This window comes from Corythoichthys intestinalis, chromosome 22, assembly GCF_030265065.1.
Source record: "Corythoichthys intestinalis isolate RoL2023-P3 chromosome 22, ASM3026506v1, whole genome shotgun sequence".
In the NCBI taxonomy this organism is placed as follows: domain Eukaryota; kingdom Metazoa; phylum Chordata; class Actinopteri; order Syngnathiformes; family Syngnathidae; genus Corythoichthys; species Corythoichthys intestinalis.
Genome location: NC_080416.1, coordinates 11,510,178 through 11,532,504, shown reverse-complemented (window position 1 = coordinate 11,532,504; position 22,327 = coordinate 11,510,178). Strand labels below are relative to the sequence as shown.

General features: G+C 37.8%; 1 protein-coding gene across 1 annotated transcript; it reads left to right on the top strand.

Moving 5' to 3' along the window:
- The first annotated feature begins 13,888 nt into the window (after positions 1–13,888).
- On the top strand, positions 13,889–14,860 carry sem1 (SEM1 26S proteasome subunit). Its single transcript, XM_057828596.1, has 3 exons — positions 13,889–14,057; positions 14,460–14,553; positions 14,672–14,860. The coding sequence occupies exons 1-3, from the start codon at positions 13,982–13,984 to the stop codon at positions 14,712–14,714; spliced, it is 213 nt and encodes a 70-aa protein (XP_057684579.1). The 5' UTR covers positions 13,889–13,981; the 3' UTR covers positions 14,715–14,860.
- Positions 14,861–22,327: the final 7,467 nt, after the last annotated feature.

Sequence of the window (22,327 nt, the reverse complement as noted above, 5' to 3'; positions counted from 1 at the left end):
ATATTCTGGAACAATGTGGCCCAGATCGGGTTTAAACCAAATATGAACGTGAACCCTGCAGACGGTCAAGTTAATGCCCCACACGAGTCGGAAAAACACGAAAAAATCGGATTTTTGCATTACGACTTGCGGTATGAACCTAGCCTAAGGCTAAGGCTGGGTAACCTAGCCTAAATGCTTTTGTCTGCTGATATAACTGACTACCCGGTAATATTGGACAACTCATTAATTCATTCTGATGTCTAATTAATCTAATTCATCTATTTAATCTCATCCAAAATTGCTCAGAAAAGTCCTCAGCATGAGTTATTTTTATTTAAAAATCAATCATTTAAAGTAATTGTATTGATTTTTAAAGGGATAAAATATTCATTTAAAAATGTTTAACTCACATTTTTAAATATATATATTTTTTATGTTTATATTTAATAGCATTTATTTACTCTTCAAACATTTTTAAAGTTATTATTTTATCTATTTTTTGTGTTTAATGTATTTATAAATTTTACCAAAATATATTCCCTTTTTAAAAAATGGATTAATTTTTATTTTTTCATTTTTATTTCACACCTTTTTACATGTATTTTGTAAACAAATCTTTTTCTATTAAAAAAAAAAAATTGTTCTTTTAAAATATATTCTAAAATTTTTATTTTTCAAGAAATCTTTTTTTAGGCTCGAGCACCTCAACGACCCTCGTGAGGAAAAGCGGCATGGAAAGTGAATGAATGAATATTCATTTCACGTGTTTTACCCTCATTTAAAAAAGTATTTTGCAACGCATTGACAAAAACAAATGGTTGTTGAGAGAAGTGAATCGCTGCCATTGATGACGACTGACCGTCAATAACACAGAAATACGTCCATAAAAATATATAATAAAATGATAAAATATGCATTTATTGGCAGGAATGACTTCCTTTTACTGTATGTGAACAGCACTTATACGCTCTCACCATAGGTGCTAACCCTCTCTGACAAAAGCACTCTAATTGGAAGTACCCATTATCTGCAAAGTCTATCCATCATTACCTCAACTTGTCCACTGTGAAAAACCTGTTCCATTTTATTATTTTAAAATTGCATATAAATACCATTTTACCGGAATTTAAGCACTTTTCAGGTCAAGTTCACTCACAACACATATCGGCTATCTGCTGTTTTCTTTATCTTTGTTGTCCGCATCCTATTTTAAGACGCTAATTACATATCGTTGTTGCCTTCTTTGCCTCGCGCCTCCCTCCGTTATTTTTTTATGCGCGCGCTTTTCTTGAAAGTTAATCAAAAATGTGTTGAATTAGAAGCCATCCTGCTTTTCTCAATGTTGATTTTTCCTAATCTTAAGGTAACTAAATGTGCTCCAAAGGAATCCCACGCAGCTAATCCCCCGCATGTGGCCATCGCAAGCCCCGGAAAAGTCTGTGATTGGTCTGATTGATAAATGAAGCCCCGCGTACGCTTTTGGGGAAAGGGGGCCTCAGCGGCGTCTGGACAATGTACAGGAAACCCGGGACAGCTACTTATTAAGTAGTTAGGGCTTCAAAACAAGCCAATGCTGGTGGTCACCTGGCCCCACGTTTTGGGGTTTGGTCCACTCTGCGGTGCTGAGGTCAACATTTTGTGTGTTTGCTCAGCCTGGTCAAGGCAAAGAGGTGTAATTATTAGCGCTTTAATGAAACATCCACCTCTATTATTTTTAAATGCTTCCACTGCTAGTTTATTAAGGATTCTGTCATTGGCCGCTGTACACGTCCAATCAATTTTTGACTGGCAGGTCTGGCAGTACAGCTGTAACTTTTGAGATTAAAGTTCTAACTAAGATGCTTTTAATACCGTATTGGCCCGAAAATAAGACGGCCCTGATTATAAGACGACCCTCTCTTTTTCAAGACTCAAGTTTGGGAAAAAAAGACTTTTTGAACACAAAATTAATTTTTATACAGAAAATAATTACAGTACATCTGAAACAAATGATTATAACAATATATTTGAGAGAAAAAGCATGTTATTTTGCCTCATTCAAATCTTAAATATCTGAACATTTAAATATGTAAACTAAAGTGCAATCACATTCATAAATGAATAGCTTCTGGTTTTTGGAATGTAAATAAACCAATCTATTGTGATAAAACAGCAAAATTGCAATAACTGCATTAACCATCAAAGTGAAGTCTAACTGTAACTGTAGTCTTGAAACAAATCTGAATAAGGAAAAACACTGCAATGGAATAATGCAAACTGGTTAAACTTGAGAGTAGCTGAGATCTGTCATGACAGAACATCGCTTCAATGATATCTGGCGCCATCTAGCGTCGTGAATGGGGAGAGTAGCTGAGATCTGTCATGACAGAACATCGCTTCAATGATATCTGGCGCCATCTAGCGTCGTAAAAGGGTATAATGTCTAGAAGGCGAAGATAAGACGACCCCCTCTTTTTCATTTGTATTTCAATGCAAAAAACATCGTCTTGTATTCGGGCCAATACTGTATATTAAATTCTATTATGATATTTAAATTAAAAAAAAAAAAAATCTATGAATAAACTCTCACCTCAAAAACATTCATTCGTTGGTTTGCACCCTATTTTATCAGCTGCCATTGACGGCAATAGACGTCACGCACACATATGGCGGAAAACACTCAGGTGACTTGAAGTTTCGCTCTGAGACCCCCAATTTGGCCAAATTTCAAAATTGTCCTATATGCATGTGTGATACATCATTGGAAAGCTTAAAATCTCAATTTTCTGGGGGAACAAAAATTTTGAACAGGAAGGAATTTTTTTTTTTTTAATTTTTAAACAGCAAAATCCTAATTGGAGGCGAGAACATGCGAGAGCAGAATTAAAGACACCGCGATTTTAACAAGATATTATCGCATACATACCTTGTTTTCGATCCAAAAACTCCATGTAGCATGTATCACTGAGTGTCAAGACACAGCTGTGAATGGCCACAGCCGGATTTTGGGGGATTTTATGGGTGAAACATGGTGATATAACAAGGGTAGCGATGCAGAAATTGCAGACAACAAGGAGTGGTTGATATTTTCTTTCTCATATAGTTACCCTTTTAAACGTTATTTTTCAATTTTTTTGGTTTGGATCGATTATTTATAATCTAACATATCAGGGAAAATGCGACAGTAACAACAACAAAAATACAATTAAGCGATAGTAATGAGGTAGATATCCGTGACTTTTTTTCAGGTGCCAAACTTTTCATTGTGACGAAATTCGTTTAAAAGTTTAAAATATGCGAGTAAATAAGTTTTTAAAATCATTTAAAAAAAAAAAAATTTAGACATCAATTAATGATTATAAGCTAAATATGACAGACATTTTGAATGATAACTATAATTACTTCTTCTTCTCCTTCTCCTTCTTTTTATGGCTAGGTTGAAACAAAAGCGGTTGCGCGACGTCTGTAAACGGGGGTTGTCAGGGTAAAACGGACTAATTAAAAATAGTTTGGAGGGTTAGTGGGCCATGAATCTGCTATGGCAGCATATAGACATATTGTTCTATCAAGCACAACAGTTCTTATGGCTTAAAATACAGCAGTTTATTTTAAAAAGGGGTGCAAGAGCAGAAACTACTTTTTCAGTCTTGTCTGTGCTTTCCGCCATATACATATTTACAATGAGGAGCAGAAGTATTTGCACCCCATGTGATTTTGCAAATTCATAATTGATTTTTGATTGATTGATTGATTGATTTCAAGCAGTGATAACAAAAAGTAGAGGAAGACAAATAACAATAACAGTAGTGTTGATTATAACAAAAAATAATAACAAATATAAACATACGTAGCTCGAAAAGGAGTGGGAAGAAGCCAAGCTTTTTTTTGGTGTCCCACCCCCAATTCACTCCCCCAAAATCTAATGTGATTAAAGTCACTTCCCAACATCGTCATCATCATCGCACTATCACCACCGCCATCATCGTCGTCATCACGGCCGTCCCCATATATTGATTGTACATTCAAAAGTCATAATATATGTAATCAATCCACTTAGAAAATAGTGGTCTGAAATTTCAATCACAGATGCATTTCCACTCATAGAGATATAATCTGGAAACAAAATTCAAAAATCACATTGTATGATTTTTCAATAATTCATTTGTAATACACTGGGGTTCATGAGTATTTGTACCCCCTTGAAAATCAGTGCTAATATTTAGCGCAGAAGCCTCCCTCTGACTGAGGGAAGAAGGTTGTGACTGTGACAATACATTTCACCATTCATCCTCTGCTTTATACAGAGTACAGTCATCCTGTCCCATTTGCTGAAAAATTTTATTCATGCTTAAAACACAACCATTATACATCATTTTTTGCATGCTTTTGATATGCTTGCATGAGAATATTGTAGCATAGAGAATCATTGTTATATTAATCTGATTGAGTGTGCCTTCCCATAGCCTTGACTGTTGTAGACTGTATCACAATATGCCCAAATATGCACTGTTATGTTCCTGTGTTTTCCAATATGCCCTAAATGAATACAATAGGCGACTGTGGTTTATCAGACTGAGCTTATCATCGTTCTAGCCAGAGCCGGTGTTCATAACTTGAGGGTTTTTCCCCTACTAGAGATGTTTTTCTGTAATTTGAGATGCTTTTACCAGGATATGCTATTGTAAGTTTCGGTTTTGTTTCAATGATGTCAACCGATAAATAGAGGCATGCCCTGCATTTCTCCTTTGTCCTTTTAAAAGGACGCTTTGTGCGTGGCTCCGCGTCTGTGCCCGAGAGCTCTTGTTCATAAAGCCTTTGAAGCAAGCAGTCAATATTTGGTTGGGTTTGATTCATTTCTCTACTCGAGCTATCCAGGTAACACTTGTCTTGGAGTTCAAACTTGAGCTTCCCTGACAGTTTCCACCCCCATACTTCACAGTGGGGATGGTGTTCTTGGGATTGTACTCATCCTTCTTTTTCCTCCACACACGACGAGTAAAGTTTGCACTAAAAAGTTCTACATTGGTCTCATCTGACCACATGACTTTCTCCCATGAACTCTCTGCATCATTCAGATGGTCCCTGGCAAACTTCAGATGGGCCTTCACATGTGCTGGCTTCAACAGGGGAACCCTCTGAGCAATGCATGATTTTACACCATTGCACTGTAATGTTCTACTGACAGTAGCCTTTGAAACTGCGCATCCAGCTCTCTTCAGGTCATTGACTAGCTCCTGCCGTGTAGTTCCGAGCTGAATCCTTACTTTTCCCATCTTGAGTGATGCCCCACAAGGAGAGATTTTACATGGAGCCCCAGTCTGAGGTAGATTATCAGTCATGTTTAGCCATTTTCTAACAATTACTGCAACTGTTGATTTATTCTTACCAAGTTGCGCTCCAATTGTCCCATAGGCGTTTCCAGCTTTGTGGAGTTCAATTTTTTCAGGGCCTCAGCGAATCATCGCTGCCAGCCCTCCCAGTCAAATTGGATTGGACGTCGATCACAGTCAATGGCAGCCAATGAGTTCATAATCTAAATCCAAAAGCAACATGTAAGCTTTGCTAAGAGGAAGTCAACAGGGATCAAACTAGTCTTCCAGGATATGTCTGTCAAGCTCCTGTATTAAATTTAATCCCAGCCAGTCAGTAAGTCTGCTCTATTGTCTGTTGTCAGGACACTAAGGCTGTCTTCTCATAAGAAAAGAAAGTAGCGGATGTCAATGATGCGTGTATTTCTAAAATGGTATCAAATAGACGCGGAAAAATAAAAGCGCACTGATCGGTTTTATCTTGCGCTCGAGGTACAGAAGTCTCCATTCATGGAGACGTCTGTCAGGAAGAATTGAAGTTTCATATTTTGCCCCCACGTCCGTCTTGAAAAGCTCTGTCATCTGGAGCTTGAGGTACAGTTTGCCAACAGGCTAATGGCTCTTTATGACAGTACAATCTGATGCCTGTCCAGGTAATCCTGTCCAAATCGCCGGCTTAGCCCTGCTCGGGCTTAAGTTGCATATTTGGGTTTTATCAGGACGCTGCTGAATAATGCTATCAGCGGGGGAGGAATGAAATATGGGGGGTCCAGATCACAATTTGAGAACAATGACACCTATTTAAACAGAAGACGACACAAAAATGTTCAGATTTTCATGCTGATGCGGGCTTGGCTGGACTGGGAATTGTTATTGTTTCCCACCCAGAGAAAGTGTGTACTGTACTTATTGTCATTTTTGATGTGAATATACAACCAGAAAAACAATGTATAAATGGCACACCTCCAAATTATGTGGGTCGGTCAATAAATAAGGCGAATTTTTCGGTATATGGGAATAATTAGAAGTCCTTATTCCAAAAAATTCAACTTATTGATTGCGTGACACGCTTTGTCTTTAGAGGTGTCGGAAAATCATTAGCACTGAAATCATTGTTATGCATATTGCATCTTAATTTTTTAAACCAAAATCCTGAAATTTACACAATTTACAGATGTTCTACCGCTCATCATTACTTAAGAACAGAAAAAGTTTAAATCAATTTTTCTTTCCCAGGTGAAAAAAGCGAGAGTAAACTCATTGGTTGCCATTGATGACGATAGATGTCCAATTTATTTGTATAAATAATGAAAAAAAAAAAAAAAAATATATATATATATATATATATATATATATATATATATATATATATATATATATATATATAAAACGATGATACGAATTAATTTAAAAAAAATCACCTTTTAAAAAAAATCTTAAATATATTACAGTTTTGGTCGATTTTAGCGACGTCGGTAGACAAAAGTGGTGGTAGTGTTTTGCCTTAAGGGATACTGCTTTTCCCACGAGGGTCAGCGCACACCCGCACAGTGTCGTAAAATTATGATATCCCTGTCGCCTGTATATGGATTAAACAACATTTCTGTTTCCAGCGGCTGTGTGAAGGCTGAATAGTAATAAGGTAATGAATCCAGTTGTGGCTAAAGAATAGCATATGGCGGTTAGCAACGTGTGGCTAACCCCCCCACCCCATCTGAACTCATCAGAGTTCGGTTGGTTGGGGGGTGGGGTGGGGGGGTCACGCCAATGAGTGAAAGCTGGGCCAATGTTTATTCTTGAGTATCCTGGTAGCCTCCCTTTTTTCCTCCTCAGACAAAACTTTTTGTCTCTTTTGATGCTCTGCCATCTTTGCAGAATTCTCGCGAAAGGGTTCCCATCGACTTCCATTTTTATAATGAATGGGCAAAGGGGGAAGTGACGTATGCCGTAAAGCAGTCTGCACATTTGTTTTTTTTTTATTGTGGCACCGTTCCTGCCACCCTCCTCAAAGTTAATTAGTGCTGGTGAAAGAGATACAGACCCCCTCAAGATATAAAAGAAGTGTCATACAACTAATTGTCAGTCGACATATCACAAATGTCAATAAAATATACATTCTTTAAATTTCAAATGATAACTCTCCCAACATAACATTTATTTTTTTTCAAATATTAAATAAATATACCCCCTAAAATAAACACATCTCTACCATTGATGGCGACAGATGTCCAATCCATTTGGACTGGGAGACGTTGCGGCAATCATTCAATGGCAGTGAAACGTGATCATCCACTGAACAAGTCATAGAATGCTTAGAGCATACAATTCTAATTGATGCTACACTAGCGGAATAGCAGAAAAAAACAACAGTTTTCCAATTTATTTTTATCAATTATTTATTCATTTGATTGCTTCAAGCACTTCCATTCCAAATGGATTGGACATCTATTACCGTCAATGGCAGCCAATGAGTTAGGATGCAAATAGTGCTGCAAAGATTAATTGATTAACTCGAAAAATCCATCCATCCAGCCATCCATCATCTGCATTTGGGTGGATACACTGCACACTAGTGGTGACAGTGAATATGACATAACTCATTTCACATGGCTGAAACCAGATGCTCCCTGTTAAGACCAACATAAGCTAAGTATTCTTTTAGCTAATGTTTTTTTTAAAAATTCTTTTGTAATTTAGTTGATTGGTATGTTTAGCCGTTTTTTGTGGGAATATGTTTTTGAAACATTTGTTAAGAGCATTGTAAAAAAAATTATTTTAGCATTTTATAGCATTTATGCTAGCGGACTTTTGCTATGTAAGTTACCCAATTGTTCTTTTGTTGTACTTAGATCCTCATTTATTTATTTGTTTGTACCGTTTGAGGCTCAACTCGGATATATTATATATTTTAATTTTCTATGTTCCTTATCTGATCACTCAATTATTTAAACTAACTAGTTCATCGTTTAATCGCCTACTACAAAAATCGATAGCTGCAGCACTAGATGCAAAACTTCAAGTGAATGTTTTGGAAGTGAGAGTTTATTCAGTGATTAATCTCTGACAGACCTCCAAGTCCAAGTGGATTGAGCGTCTGTCACCGTCAATGGCAGCTAATGAAATTGGCTGCAAATAGTGCTGCAAAGATTAATGATTAACTCAAGCCATCCATCCATCCATCCATCCATCCATCCATCCATCCATTCATTCATTCATTCATCTGCATTTGGGTGGATACACTGCACACTAGTGGTGACAGTGGATATGACATAACTCATTTCACATGGCTGAATCCAAATGCTCCCTGTTAAGACCAACATAAGCTAAGTATTTTTTTAGGTAATGTTTTTTTAATTCATTCATAATTTAGTTGATTGGTATGTTTAGCCGTTTTTTGCCATTTGTTAAGAGCATTGTTTAAAAAAAAGTTAGCATTTTATAGCATTTATGCCAGCGGACTTTTGCAATGTAAGTTAGCCAATTATTCTTTTGTTGTACTTAGATCCTCCTTTATTTTTTTGATTTATTTATACCGTTTGAGGCTCAGTTGAAGTATTTTAATTTTCTATGTTCCTTATCCGATTACTCGATTATTCGAACTAACTAGTTCATCGATTAATCGACTACTACAATAATCGACAGCTGCAGCCCTAGATGCAAAACTTCAAGTGAATGTTTTTTGAAGTGACAGTTTATTCAGTGATTAATCTCTGACAGACCTCCAAGTCCAAGTGGATTGAGCGTCTGTCACTGTCAATGGCAGCTTATGAAATTGACTGCAGAACGTGGAATAAAAGTTCCTGAGGTGAGAGTTTATTCGTATTCATTTTTATATATACTGTAAGTATATCCTAATAAACCGAATAAACCCATCACTTTCTCTGAAAAAGCTTTATCTTTAGAAGTTAATCTCTGTTTGCGGCACGCTTTTAAACCTTCCCCTCAGGGAGGGGCCTGGTGGTCTTATGTCGGAATCTTGATCTGAGTGTACTCGCAACCGCCGCCGATCTGTCCTTCCCTGGGGGGATTGTCTCAGGACAGAAATGTGATGCGTCGACTCAGACACAAGCCGCGCTGGATGAAGTCTGTCTTTTCGGAGACGAGAGACTACAGGCGCCAGCCGCAATGTAACTGCAGTCTCAGGTATGCCGGGTGGACACGGAGGCCGTTTCCCAGGCTTCACCTGCAACGACTGAGTGACACTGGCAACTCAGGAATGCTGGCAGATGGGACTAAAAAAAACTCTCTAAAAATTGGAACACGTTTTTTTTAAGTTAAAAAAAAAAACATTAATGATCCTGCTTTAAATCTGTCCTGCATCAAAGCTATTGATACTTTGTACATCTGCCAAATTTGCTTTGCTCCATAACGTTGCGGCAAGTAGCACAAAAGCTTCGGATAATTACAAAATAAAACAGGATAAGTACTCTCTTAAGTTGAGGTTTGCTCCATCCGTCAACAAACGACAGTAGCAGTCAGTCATTTTCATTGCGGTACTAGTGGTTTTCTAGTAAATGAGCTGTCTCATCTAGAATAAAGCTAAGTTGTGGCTGCTGCATTATTATCTGAGCAGGCCTATGGGATACAGTATGCATTTGTTCGGAAATGAATCACGATTGCTTAGATGTGACTGCTGACTTGTGTGCATGTGTTTTCAAAGAATGAATGGCTTTTATATGGTTGAGCAGAATAGAAAATGTGGGAGAGACGCACCGTATTGCATTTGAGGGAAAGGTTTTCATCAGCTTAACTCATTCAATGCCATTTCAGGTGACAGAGTATGTGTTGTGGTTGTCACTAGCAGTGTTGTTAATCTTACTTTAAAAAACTAATTAATTATAATAACAAATTACTTCTCCCAAAAAGTAATTGCGTTCGTAACTCAGTTACCTGAATGTAAGAGTAATTAGTTACTTGGCAAAGTAACTGGTGATAATTTTCATGTTTTGTTTTTTTTTTCCTCAAAAAAAAAAACAAAAACAAAAAAAAACTTAGGTCACACTATGTGAAGTGTAAAAGGTTTTTGGGAGAATTGGCCCTAGCCCAATTCTTTACCCTAATTTCAGTGTTGTTAATAACGGCGTTACAATATAACGGCGTTACTAACGGCGTTATTTTTTTCAGTAGTGGGTAATCTAATTAATTACTTTTCTCATCTTGGCAACGCCGTTACCGTTACTGAGGACGGAAAGGCATGCGTTACTATGCGTTACTGTATTGGTCGAAAAGTCTGAGGGAGACGGACTCACCGAGACGACAGAGCAGAGCAGGAGCTGGGAGGAGGCAAGAAAGTTATGACGCCAAGCAAACGCGATGCTAGGTAGCTCCAATAATACATGTTGTAGCCGATAGCCGACAAACTACGCCCGCTTGTTATGGTAGATATGGTAGACATGGTAGATATCACATGTACTGTATATAGATATAACTAGATGCAAAATGACGGACATGGCTCTAAATGCGTTAGTAGACAGCCGCCATCTTAAAGCAGTAGGCTTTTTAGGACGGCTCTGTTGTAGAGAACCTTCCGAGCGAACCTAAGTAACTTTTTATCTAAAATACTTCTAAATCGGCAAAATCTTGACTTGAATCTATCTTTAAATGATTCAACAGTTTTCAAAACTTTCATATGTTGAAAGTAGAGAGAAGGGAACTAATGCAATAATGGGAGCAATTTTAACAACTTTTAACAGGTGATTCAGGGTAAAGGGTAAATTAGGGTAAAGAATTGGGCTCGGGCAATTGTACCAAAAACCTCCACAAAAAACTTCACATAGTTTTCAGTAAGATTAACAACACTGCCTAATTTACCCTTCACCCTGAATCAACCAGTAAAAATTGTGAAAATTGCTCCCATTATTGCATTAGTTCCCTTCTGTCTACTTTTGACATGTGGAAGTTTTAAAACTGTTTCATCATTTAAAGATACATTCAAGTCAAGATTTTGCCGATTTAGGAGTATTTGAGATAAAAAGTTAGGTTCGCTAGGAAGGTTCTCTACAACAGAACCTTCCTAAGAAGTCTACTGCTTTAAGATGGTGGTTGTTTACTAACGCATCTAGTTCCTATACTGTACATGTTGCTAATGCCCCCGTGTCTGTCATTTCGCATCTAGTTCTTTATATATGTGATATCTACCATGTCTACCATATCTACCATATCATGTGGGCGTAGTTTGTAGGCTATCGGCTACAGTCAGATATTATTGGAGCCACCTAGCATCGCGTTTGCTCGGCGTCACAACTTTTTTGCCTCCTCCCCACTGCTCTGCTCTGTTGTCTCGGTGAGTCTGTCTCCCTCAGACTTTTCTCGCATCATTCAACAAAGATAGCAACGCATAGTAATGCACGCCTTTCCATCCTCAGTAACGGTAACGCTGTTGCTAAGATCAGATTACTCACTACTGAAAAAAATAACGCTGTTAGTAACGCCGTTATATTCTAACACCGTTATTAACAACACTGGTCACTAATATTAGTAATAGCGAAAACACCAATTAAAGGCAATAGATGCCCAATCCATTTCAACACCTAGTTGAAATGGGTTGGACGGCTATTGCTGTCATTGGTAGCCCCCAGTGTTGTTTTTGGCAGGCCTTTTAATTTTTGTTTCAGTGTTTTGGACGATAATGCTTATTATGCTCAAAAAATGTTGGTCTTCGTCTAGTTTTTGTTGACGTTTTATTTGACGTTTACACAAATTGTTTTTATCTGTTAAAATTAAAAAATAAGTTAAAAATAAATGAATAAAGGTTTCCAACTTTTTCAAATGAACAATGACAGACGAGCACATTTTGTAGCGTCTACAAGGACAACACCAATTTGGTGATAATACACACTCGGCAGGAAAACAATCCATTATTTTCAATTAATGATACCCACCTGGATGCCACGAACTGTACGTAAAAAAAAAAATTGAGAGTTAGAGGACACATGCCATTAACATTAGGCTCCTGCTAACGTGAATGCTATGCTAAAGCTACTAGTTACATTTAGTGTGTGATGATCACTCAGCACAGACCTTTAAAAGCTAAAACAACATTACATATTCTCTCTGGCAAAATAAGAAAATAAATCTTACCGTGTGTGCAAGCCCAGAGACTGGAGAGCAGCAGCACGTCACATGAGTGACACAATGAAACACTGCTACGATTCAGGCTAACTACACATAAAATGTCACACGTTGTGAACATGTGACGGATACTGCTGTGCATTTTTGTTTCGTTGTCATCTCGTCAGAGGAAAACTGGCATTAGACTAGTTATGTTTTAGTCCCCTAAAACACGTTTTTAGCTTGCTATCGTCTCGTCATTGTAATGAAAAAATTGTTCATTGATGAAATATTTTCGTTATAGTCATCGTCAAGCCCGTCGACAGGGGGGTCAACCGGGTATGTTGTCCCAGGCCTCAGGGGCCCCCTGAATGCCCCTAATTTATTTTACTTTACATTCACAGATTTCTTTTTTTATTTAAATCATTGTCTGATTAAATATTATGTTCTACTCGATATATACTTAAAAACGTTAACATATAAAATATTTCAAATACATATTTTTTCCTTTTTTTTTTTTTTTTTTTTTTTTTTTTTGCACAACGCCCCCCCACCCCCTCTGTCTTAGCAGAGAATGGTTTGACCCCGCTCTGGTGCACTCAAGGCTACACTATGTACGTGCTCCGAAGCGTGAAATTAAAATCTGTCATTGTTATAAACGCTAACGGTCTCTTGTCCCCGGTCCCCTGCAAGGCTGTTGACAGCCCTGTCATCGTTGACGAAAAACAACACTAATAGAGTAAAATACACACAGATTTACACACAATTTATACCTTTGTTCCCCTTTGTTTGTATTTATTTATTAATTTATTTTCATTACTCATTCCTCTTTTTTAAAAATTATTTATTTATTTATTATTTTAATTTGCTTTTTTCCCCCTTAAATTCTTATTGGGGGCCGCAAAATATTGTCCTGTGGGCCACAATTGGCCCCATGGCTGCATGTTTTAGAGCCCTATGTCTTGTCATAAAGCATTTGAGGGAAAAAAAACATAATTCGTGCATGAAAAGGTTAAGTAAATTGGCTGTAGCTGTTCGTTGTGGTCACATGTCAGCATTCTTCATTATTGGTAGAATGAAGTCTTAAATACCAAAACAACAACAACAACAAAAAACAAACAAACAAAAAAACGGAGCTATATATTTCCAATGTTCATTGTATTTATACCTCCTTTTTCACACACATAAAAACAACAACAACAACAACAAAAACTAAATGTTCAATTTGGTAATATTCAATCAAGTTTACGAGCCAGCTATCTAGTTAACAAATAACATTGGAGTTTGAAATATTACAATTGAAAGCATTGTTGGGGGGGGCAGTGGTGGGCAGTGCCCCATGGACACGCTCTGCTCACCCAAAGAAAACTTGTTGAAAATTTGTTGTTTTTTAAGCATCATTTTTGCAAGATAAACTAACATGCGATTTTTTTAAAGCTTTAAATATAATATGACTCCTGTTTAACCCATCTCAAAAGCAATAATTACTTCATTAGGACTTCAATATCGCAACTCTGAGGACTTGTGCATAAAGTTGCGCTCCATTACGCAGCTTGCGCAGCTACTACCCGCTGGAGGAGTTTTCACCTTCCCATAAGACATTGCGCACTAACCATTCATCTCCGAACGGCGAAACAGCTGCAAGTCACCGGATAGTGAATATGACAGAGAAAAAACAAACCGTAGATCTCGGTTTACTGGAGGAGGATGACGAGTTTGAGGAATTCCCAGCCGAAGGTGAGCATATTATCGATTTCAAAGCTATATTTGACTGATTTTTCACATTGTTTGTGAGCTTGGCCTGGTAAGAGTGACTCAGCTCGCCTAGCCATGCTAACTTAGCATTCGTAGTGAACAGCCAAGCTGCTGCCCCGAATAGAATAATTAACCACTTTTCCGATAAATGTGTTGAGTCAAAATGAAAATTTTAATGCATATTTTGGTTAGGTTATAAGTCACGAGCTGCTTGTATGTCGACTGTAAAGAAACGCAGCTGCACAAGTTTGCCTAATGAGACTTGATTTTTTTAAAAATTGAAATCTTTTATTTTGTTTAAAACGTGTTTTCCCTGTTCAAAACATTTACATCCGTCAAAACTTCCGTTTGACTATTTCGACGCATTCTTACGGATATATTCAGATTGGACGGGGCTGGACGAGGATGAAGATGCTCATGTTTGGGAAGATAACTGGGACGACGACAACGTTGAGGATGATTTCTCCAACCAGTTAAGGTATTCAGCTTTTTATCATTCAATGTACATTATTGTTTTTTTTTTTTGTAGGTGTTTTCTCCAATTTGACATTATAAAGGCTGCCATTTAAAAATCACTTCTTTTTTGTTTTTGGTAGAGCGGAGCTGGAAAAACATGGTTACAAGATGGAGACGTCGTAGTGGCTGACGAAATTCAAGTGGAGAACAATATGGACATTTTTATGTGAATATTACAGGCCCACCACAAAGAGAAAATTTCTAGTGATCTTTTGTTTCGTTTTGTAATAAATAGTCATGGAAGTAAAAGGTTTGGACAAAGCTTTGAATGCGGTATTACTATTGTGTTGGATCCATAAGGGAATTGCCTTGTTTACTGCCCTGTTAAAAACAAGCACTAAGGTGCTACTACAGGCTGAAGGCTATGACGAACAGCGCACGTGCCCTTTACTGGCAAACTCTAAACTTACAGGAAAACACAATAAAAAGCTGCAATTAATTCATGTACTTTAGTACGAGAGGTAAGATTGGGCCAGAGATTTTATAATGTATTGACGGGGCGGGGCCAATTCATAAGGGGCCTATCTCTGTCAAAGCTGACAGTCGAAACACAGCTTTTTCTGTTGAAAATTCTTGTGAATAAATGGTAAATTCTTCATGTATATCAACGTAAAACAGTCTAGTCTAGTTAAAAGCAAAAAAAAGTGCAGGTAGCATTTATTTTACATAAATATTGCGAACTATGAGGCTAGTCTGTAAGGAAAATAGTGGCTGCCATATGTAAACAAAGAGCTTTTTCCGTTGAAAATTCTTGTAAATAAATGCTTAAATCGCTGAATTCTTTGGATATGGATGTAAAACAGTCTCGATTCTTGGTTAGAAGCAAAAAAACGTTTTTACATCAATATTCCGAAGTACGCCAGGGCCCGACCCGACCCGTTACCTCGACTCGAGGTGCCAGGCTTTCTGCTCTCGTATGAGAACAAGGCCCCGCATTTGTTACATTCAGTGAAGCTGACACAGGTTTCTCTAGCATCTTCAACAATCAGTTTAAAGCCTTTCCAAATCCCACTCTTACCCTTGCTTCTTTGTCTTTCCATTCCCGTCTTTAGTTTGTTTTTAACTTCTTGCTGCTCCATATTGAAATACCAGGTCGAAAATATGTAATGGTTGCGGAGGGGTAGATGGAAAAAAGGCCGGGGCCACGGTGTTCACGTGAATCCAAATTATTTATTTCATAACAAGTATTCCTTAGTTTAACATCCATACATCATTTTAGTATACATAATATATATTTATTTAAAAAAAAGCGAGAGAGACCTACCCGAACGTGATAATTGACATTTTGGGCCCGCAAGCCGGGTTGGGTTTTGACTTAAGATCTTACCTCTATCAAGGTCTGTACATGACAATAATAAATAAAAATAAATGAATTGAAAAGTACAACTTAAAGTTGGAAAATCTTAAATGAAATTAAGAGGACATGGAAGAAAATATAGAAAATACAAATTGAAAATTTAAAAGAAAATATTCAAAATTGACATTTTTGAAAACATGAAAAATAAGGAATTTATTTTTGAAATTATTTGTGTGTCTTTATAGATTCTCATTTTTAGGTTTTTAAAAAAATTTTTTTTTAATTTTCCTCTTGTGTGTAAATCAAATCAGCGTGACACCTTAAAGAAAAATTGCAAATGTTATAAGGGACATAGACTTCATAATATATTGGCGGGGCCTATCTCCGTCAAAGCTGATTGAGTGGAAACACAAAGAGCTTTTTACATTGAAAATTCTTGTGAATAAATGCTTAAATCCCTGAATTCTTTATAGATCTGAACGTTAAACAGTCTCGATTCTTGGTTAAAAGCAAAAAACCGGGCAGTTAGCGTTTGTTTTACGTAAATATGGCTAATGTAAGCCACTGTGGCGCTGCCTTACCGCCACAGAGGTTTTTACATTGAAAATTCTTGTGATATGCATAAATTCCTGAATTCTTTATAGATATGGACGTAAAACACTCTTGAATCTTTATTAAAAGCAAAGAACCAGGCAGTAAGCATTTATTTTACGTAAATATTGCGAATTATTATGCCAATGCCGTAGCGGTTAATTTCTCCCATTGATTCCCCCCCCCACAACGTTTCAAAATGCCAGCATAGTACAAAAAATATAATTACCTTGACTCCTCAAACAAACCACTTCTGAGACAATCCTACCTGTTTGTATGCGGTACAGCTTTCGCACTTTTTCAACCTTTTTTCAACCTAAATCCGGCATTGGATCGCTGTTTGAGAAGCGGAGTGGGGGACGGCCCCCTACTTGAAGGCGTGGCGCAGTGTCTAGGGAATGTGTCCCTTCAATATCATTATGAAGTCTATGGGACATCTGGGCCCCTCCCCCCAAAAAAATCACATATTGAAATGATTGTCTTTATGTTAGGTTATAAGCTATGATAAAACGTTTTAACAATAAGCACTTTACAAAATTTTAAATCATTTTAGAAAAGGCATCAACAACCAGAAAAGACCTAAAATGTCCTCAATATTGTCAAAGATAGTTAAAAAAAAAACTGGTGTGCTATTGATGTTCATCTCTGAGAAGTGATATGCATTAATTAACACCTTAATTGCATTTTGTCCTGGTTTCAATTCATTATAAATCTATATGAAGCAACATTAAAGAAAGGGACATCCTGCAAGGGTCATTTTTTAAAAACTCATCCTTTACCACTCCTTCCAATTGAATATTTTTTGATCGTATATGTGTATTTACTAAGGGTATAACGGTACATGTATTCGTATTAAACCGTTTCGGTACTTGGTGCTCGGTTCGGAACGGACGTGTTCCGAACGAGTTTGTGACGTAATGTAACCCTTACCTTTTGAGGCTGTGAGTCGATCGGGTTACATTTTCTTTGTGTAGATTATATTTACTCCGTCTACTATAATGAGGACCAACACAGTAGGACAGTAAGAAACGTCAACGGCGCGACAACATGGCCGCCGCGAGAACGCAATGAAACGCGGCCGTTAGTCAATCAGCTAATGCACACCAGTCGCAGTGCGGCCGCGTGTTAGACGCGTCCCAGAAGCGGCTCAACGCAATGCACGCGAAAAGAACGGCAGAGTTTATTATTTTACGCGAGATGCGGCCCTCCTGCGTCAATTCTACTAGCTAGCAGACCGGAAGTCACTTGTGTAAAAATACGGTGGATCCGTTCGATTTTCAAACTAATATGCAATCGTAACCCACTTTTTGAGTCCATCAGATCTCTTGAGTGGTAGATGGGTGCACAGTTGACATGTCTTAGTTGATTTACAGTTGTCTTCTCTGCTATAATAATAACCAACAGGGCCCCGTGTTCAATACAAAACCCTCCTACCACAACAAAACAAGTAGGAACTTAGGCTAGGTTCATACTACAGGTCTTAATGCACAAATCCGATTTTTTTTGGTCATATCTGTTTATTTGGCGTACCCGTTCAGACTGCCTTTGTCCATTGAGACCATTCAAGAATTACGCATGCGCACTAATTCGCAGTCCGACACGCGCTGTGCAAGACGACCTGCATGCGCAGAACCATCAAAACAAATGACCACAAATGCTGGCTGTCATCCGTCATTCCAGGGATATCATATTTTGCTTTTTAAAAAGAGGACATGAATAACAGACATAAATAATCCCAGTTTAGGTTTATATTCAAAGTATATGGATCGACAGCATGCACGCACTGTCACACACACATACGACATTTTGCCCCGACTCTCGGCCGTGTAAGCAATGTTGCAATATTGCTTATGTGGAGCAGACAGAAAACCGATCATTCTCAGGCTTATCCTCAAATTAAATGATCCTTTAAGTTTTTTTATGACTGTTGTCAAGTCCGACCCTTCCTAAAAGCCGTGTTCAAGGCAAGCTAGGCGCTAATAACGCACAGCTGCACCGCTACCGTAGCGTCTCTCTCGCTTTTTGATGACGTAATTGCTGCATGAATTCCGATTTGAGAGACTGGACAGTACAGACAGCCGCGACTGTCTGGAAAAATGTGGCCCAGATCGGATTTGAACCACATACTAAAGTGACCCAGATCGGATTTGAAATGGTCCAGTTCTATGTGACTTGTCACGTTCAGACCGTCAAGTTAATGCCTCACTCGAGTCAGACAAACACGAAAAAATCGGATTCGTGCATTAAGACCTGTAGTATGAACGTAGCCTAATATTCACATAGGAACTAAAGTTATACAACATAAAATATACAATATGAATGAATACTACATCACATTTGTAAAATACAAACACATAATAAAATGAAATGAGCTAAAACACCTGTAATTATAAAAATAATACACAGATCCGGCTTACACAATTAAATTTATTACCGTAGTTTCTGTGTGGCGCTTTAACTTGAGAAAATCCACCAATAAAGCTTTTGAACAACGTTCATAAGGAAGAAAAAAAAAAAATCATTGAGGCATTTCATTTGTAAAATACATGTTAAAATCTTTGTCATTGGGATTGCTTTTCTCTTTAGCACAGGACTTCTTTTTTCTTTTTCTCTCAGAAAGAATACGCGGGGTCTGAAAGACAAATTGTTGTTGGATTATTCTTTAAATACCCGCTACTTTTTGAGCAGAATTCTCGCTTTGTATACGCTACTGGTCCTATTGTTGAAAGCACAAAAGTGTGTAATAAACAACTAGCACATTTATACTTTGCATTTTGTTGTCTTACTAGACCGAAAATGAACCGAACCGTGACCTCAAAACTGAGGTACGTACCGAACCAAGATTTTTGTGTACCGTTACACCCCTAGTATTTACTCATTTTCCTCTACCCTTCTGCATGCTAGTCCATTCGGCATAGAAATTTCCAGTTATGAGCTGCAATAGAACCGCCCCGAGTTTTCCTCGTAGTTATTTCCAGCTTGTGTCGAAAGTGTCAAAGCGCCATCTCCACTCTGCGGTGTCGAGTGTGCAACACACACTCCCACTTGTTCCGCTCGGTGCTGTCTAACAGCCCCTTCCCCTTTCCGAGACCCTGAAGGAGAGATTATCCACTGGCGTGTTTGTCAGAGGTAGGGAGGGGGTCTCAGCATGGGGCCGCCAGCCCGCCTTGCCTGGGCCTGCCTCCGCTGCCAGCCGGGCCTCGCTCTTCCGCTTTGCTCAGCGGGGACTCTTGTACTGAACCAGTGGCCAATTTATCCTCGCCACGTTCCCGCTGCAAAATGCTTTCTGGCTCTGGTTCGGCCCCTTTTCCATTTGGGGGTCTTAAAGAGATGGAATGACAACTTTCATCTCTTTTAAAATGACTATGAGACATTTTTTTAAATTTTTTATATTCAACCCTGACTACCATTGCTGTTTCTATTTTTAATATGGATTTTCTTCTTTGCCAACTACAACATCATAATCTGTGAGCACTATAAAAATACATAATATGTATTTGTAGCCAGAATTAGCCCAGGTATACTAGTCCTTGTCAAAAAATTAGCATATTGTGATAAAGTTCATTATTTTCTGTAATGTACTACATTACTTTCATATATTTTAGATTCATTACACACAACTGAGGTAGTTCACGCCTTTTAATGTTTTAATACTGATGATTTTGGCAAAAAAATCAAGAAAACCCAAAAATCCCTATCTCAAAAAATTAGCATATCATGAAAAGGTACTCTAAAGAAGCTACTAACCTAATCATCTGAATCAACGAATTAACTACAAACCCCTACGAAAGGTTCATGAGGCTTTTAAAAACTCCCAGCCTGGTTCATTACTCAAAACCGCAATCATGGGCGAGACTGCCGACCTGACTGCTGTCCAGAAGGCCATCATTGACACCCACAAGCAAGAGGCTAAGACACGGAAAGAAATTTCTGAGCGAAAAGACTGTTCCCAGAGTGCTGTATCAAGCCACCTCAGTGGAAACAAAAAGTGTGGCAGGAAACGCTGCACAACCAGAATAGGAGACCGCACCCTGAGAAAGATTGCAGAGAAGGTCCGACTCCAGACCTTGGGGACCTGCAGAAACCGTTGACTGAGTCTGGAGTAGAAACAAATCCCGAGCCACCGTGCACAAGCGTATGCTGGAAATGGGCTACAGGTGACGCATTCCCCAGGTCAAGCCACTTTTGAACCTGAAACAGTGGCAGAAGCGCCTGACCTGGGCTATAGAGAAGCAGCACTGGACTGTTGCTCAGTGGTCGAAAGTACTTTTTTCAGATGAAAGCATGTCATTCGGAACTCAAGGTGCCATAGTTTGGAGGAAGACTGGGGAGAAGGAAATGCCAAAATGCCTGAAGTCCAGTGTCAAGTACCCACAGTCAGTGATGGTCTGGGGTACCATGTAAGCTGCTGGTGTTTATGGTTTTATTGTGTTTTGTCAAGGGCGGGGTCAATGCAGCTAGTTATCAGGAAATTTTGGAGCACTTCATGCTTTCATCTGCTGAAAAGCTTTATGGAGATGAAGATTTCATTTTTTCAGCACGACCTGGCACCTGCTCACAGTGCCAAAACCACAGGTAAATTGTTTAATGACCATGGCATTACTGTGCTCAATTGGCTTGCCAACTCTCCTGACCTGAACCCCATAGAGAATATGTCGGATATTGTGAAGAACTTGAGAGACACCAGACCCAACACTGTGGATGAGCTTAAGGTCGCTATTGCCATTGCTATTGCCTCCATTCAACGTTGCATTGAAGCAGTCATTTCTGCAAAAGGATTCCCGACCAAGTATTGAGTGCATAGCTGATTTAATTAATAGAAGGTTGACTTTTTTTGTATTAAAAACTTTTTTGTATTGGTTGGATGAAATATGCTAATTTTCTGAGATAGGGATTTTTGTTTTTATTTTTATTTTTTGCCAAAATTGGTCAGATGAAATATGCTAATTTTTTGAGATAGGGATTTTTGTTTTTATTTATTTTTTTGCCAAAATCATCAATATTAAAAGGCTTGGACTACTTCAGTTGTGTGTAATAGATCTAAAATATATGAAAAGTCTAATGTTTATCAGTACATTACAGAAAATAATTAACTTTATCACAATATGCTAATTGTTTGAGGACTAGTATATTTGCTGTACATTTTCAATAAAGGGATTAATACAGTAACTATTTTATTTTTTAAAGTAATTAATAAATAAAAATGTAAATAAAACAGAAAAAAACAGTAAATATTCTTTTACACTTTTTGTTTTTTTAAAAGGAAATGAATATTAAATATTCTTGAATATTTAAAAACTTTTTTTTACATTTATAATCAAGGAAAATTATCTTATTTACAATTTTTGAATTAAAAAATGAAATGGAAAAAAATCCCTACATATTAGTATTAGTAATATATCTTGTATCGAGTGTTATTTTAATTAATTAATTTAATTTATTGAATTTTTCTTTTAACAACAAACATGAAGTTAACGTGCATATTTTACTTTTGTCGGCCAGACAAAATAATGTGGAATGTCGAATCTGGCCCACAGACCTTGACTTTGAGACCTGTGTGTCAGAAAACACAAGTGTGTGCTTTCACTTTCAGGGGAATTCAATCTCTAGAGTAGTTGTCAATTAAATAAACATGAAGTTTATCAATTAACTATAATAGCTCTGTATGTGTACATCACTAAGGAGCCACATTGACGACTATTGTGACGCTCGTGAAGTCAGTCAAGCGATAGAATCGTTAAATACGAGCAACAGAGGAGGGTCCCCTCGGCCATTTTGTTTGCGCCGAGGGCAGAAGATTGTTCCCTTGTGTTTTTTTTGCGGGCCGCCTCGGTATTCGAAGGCGCGT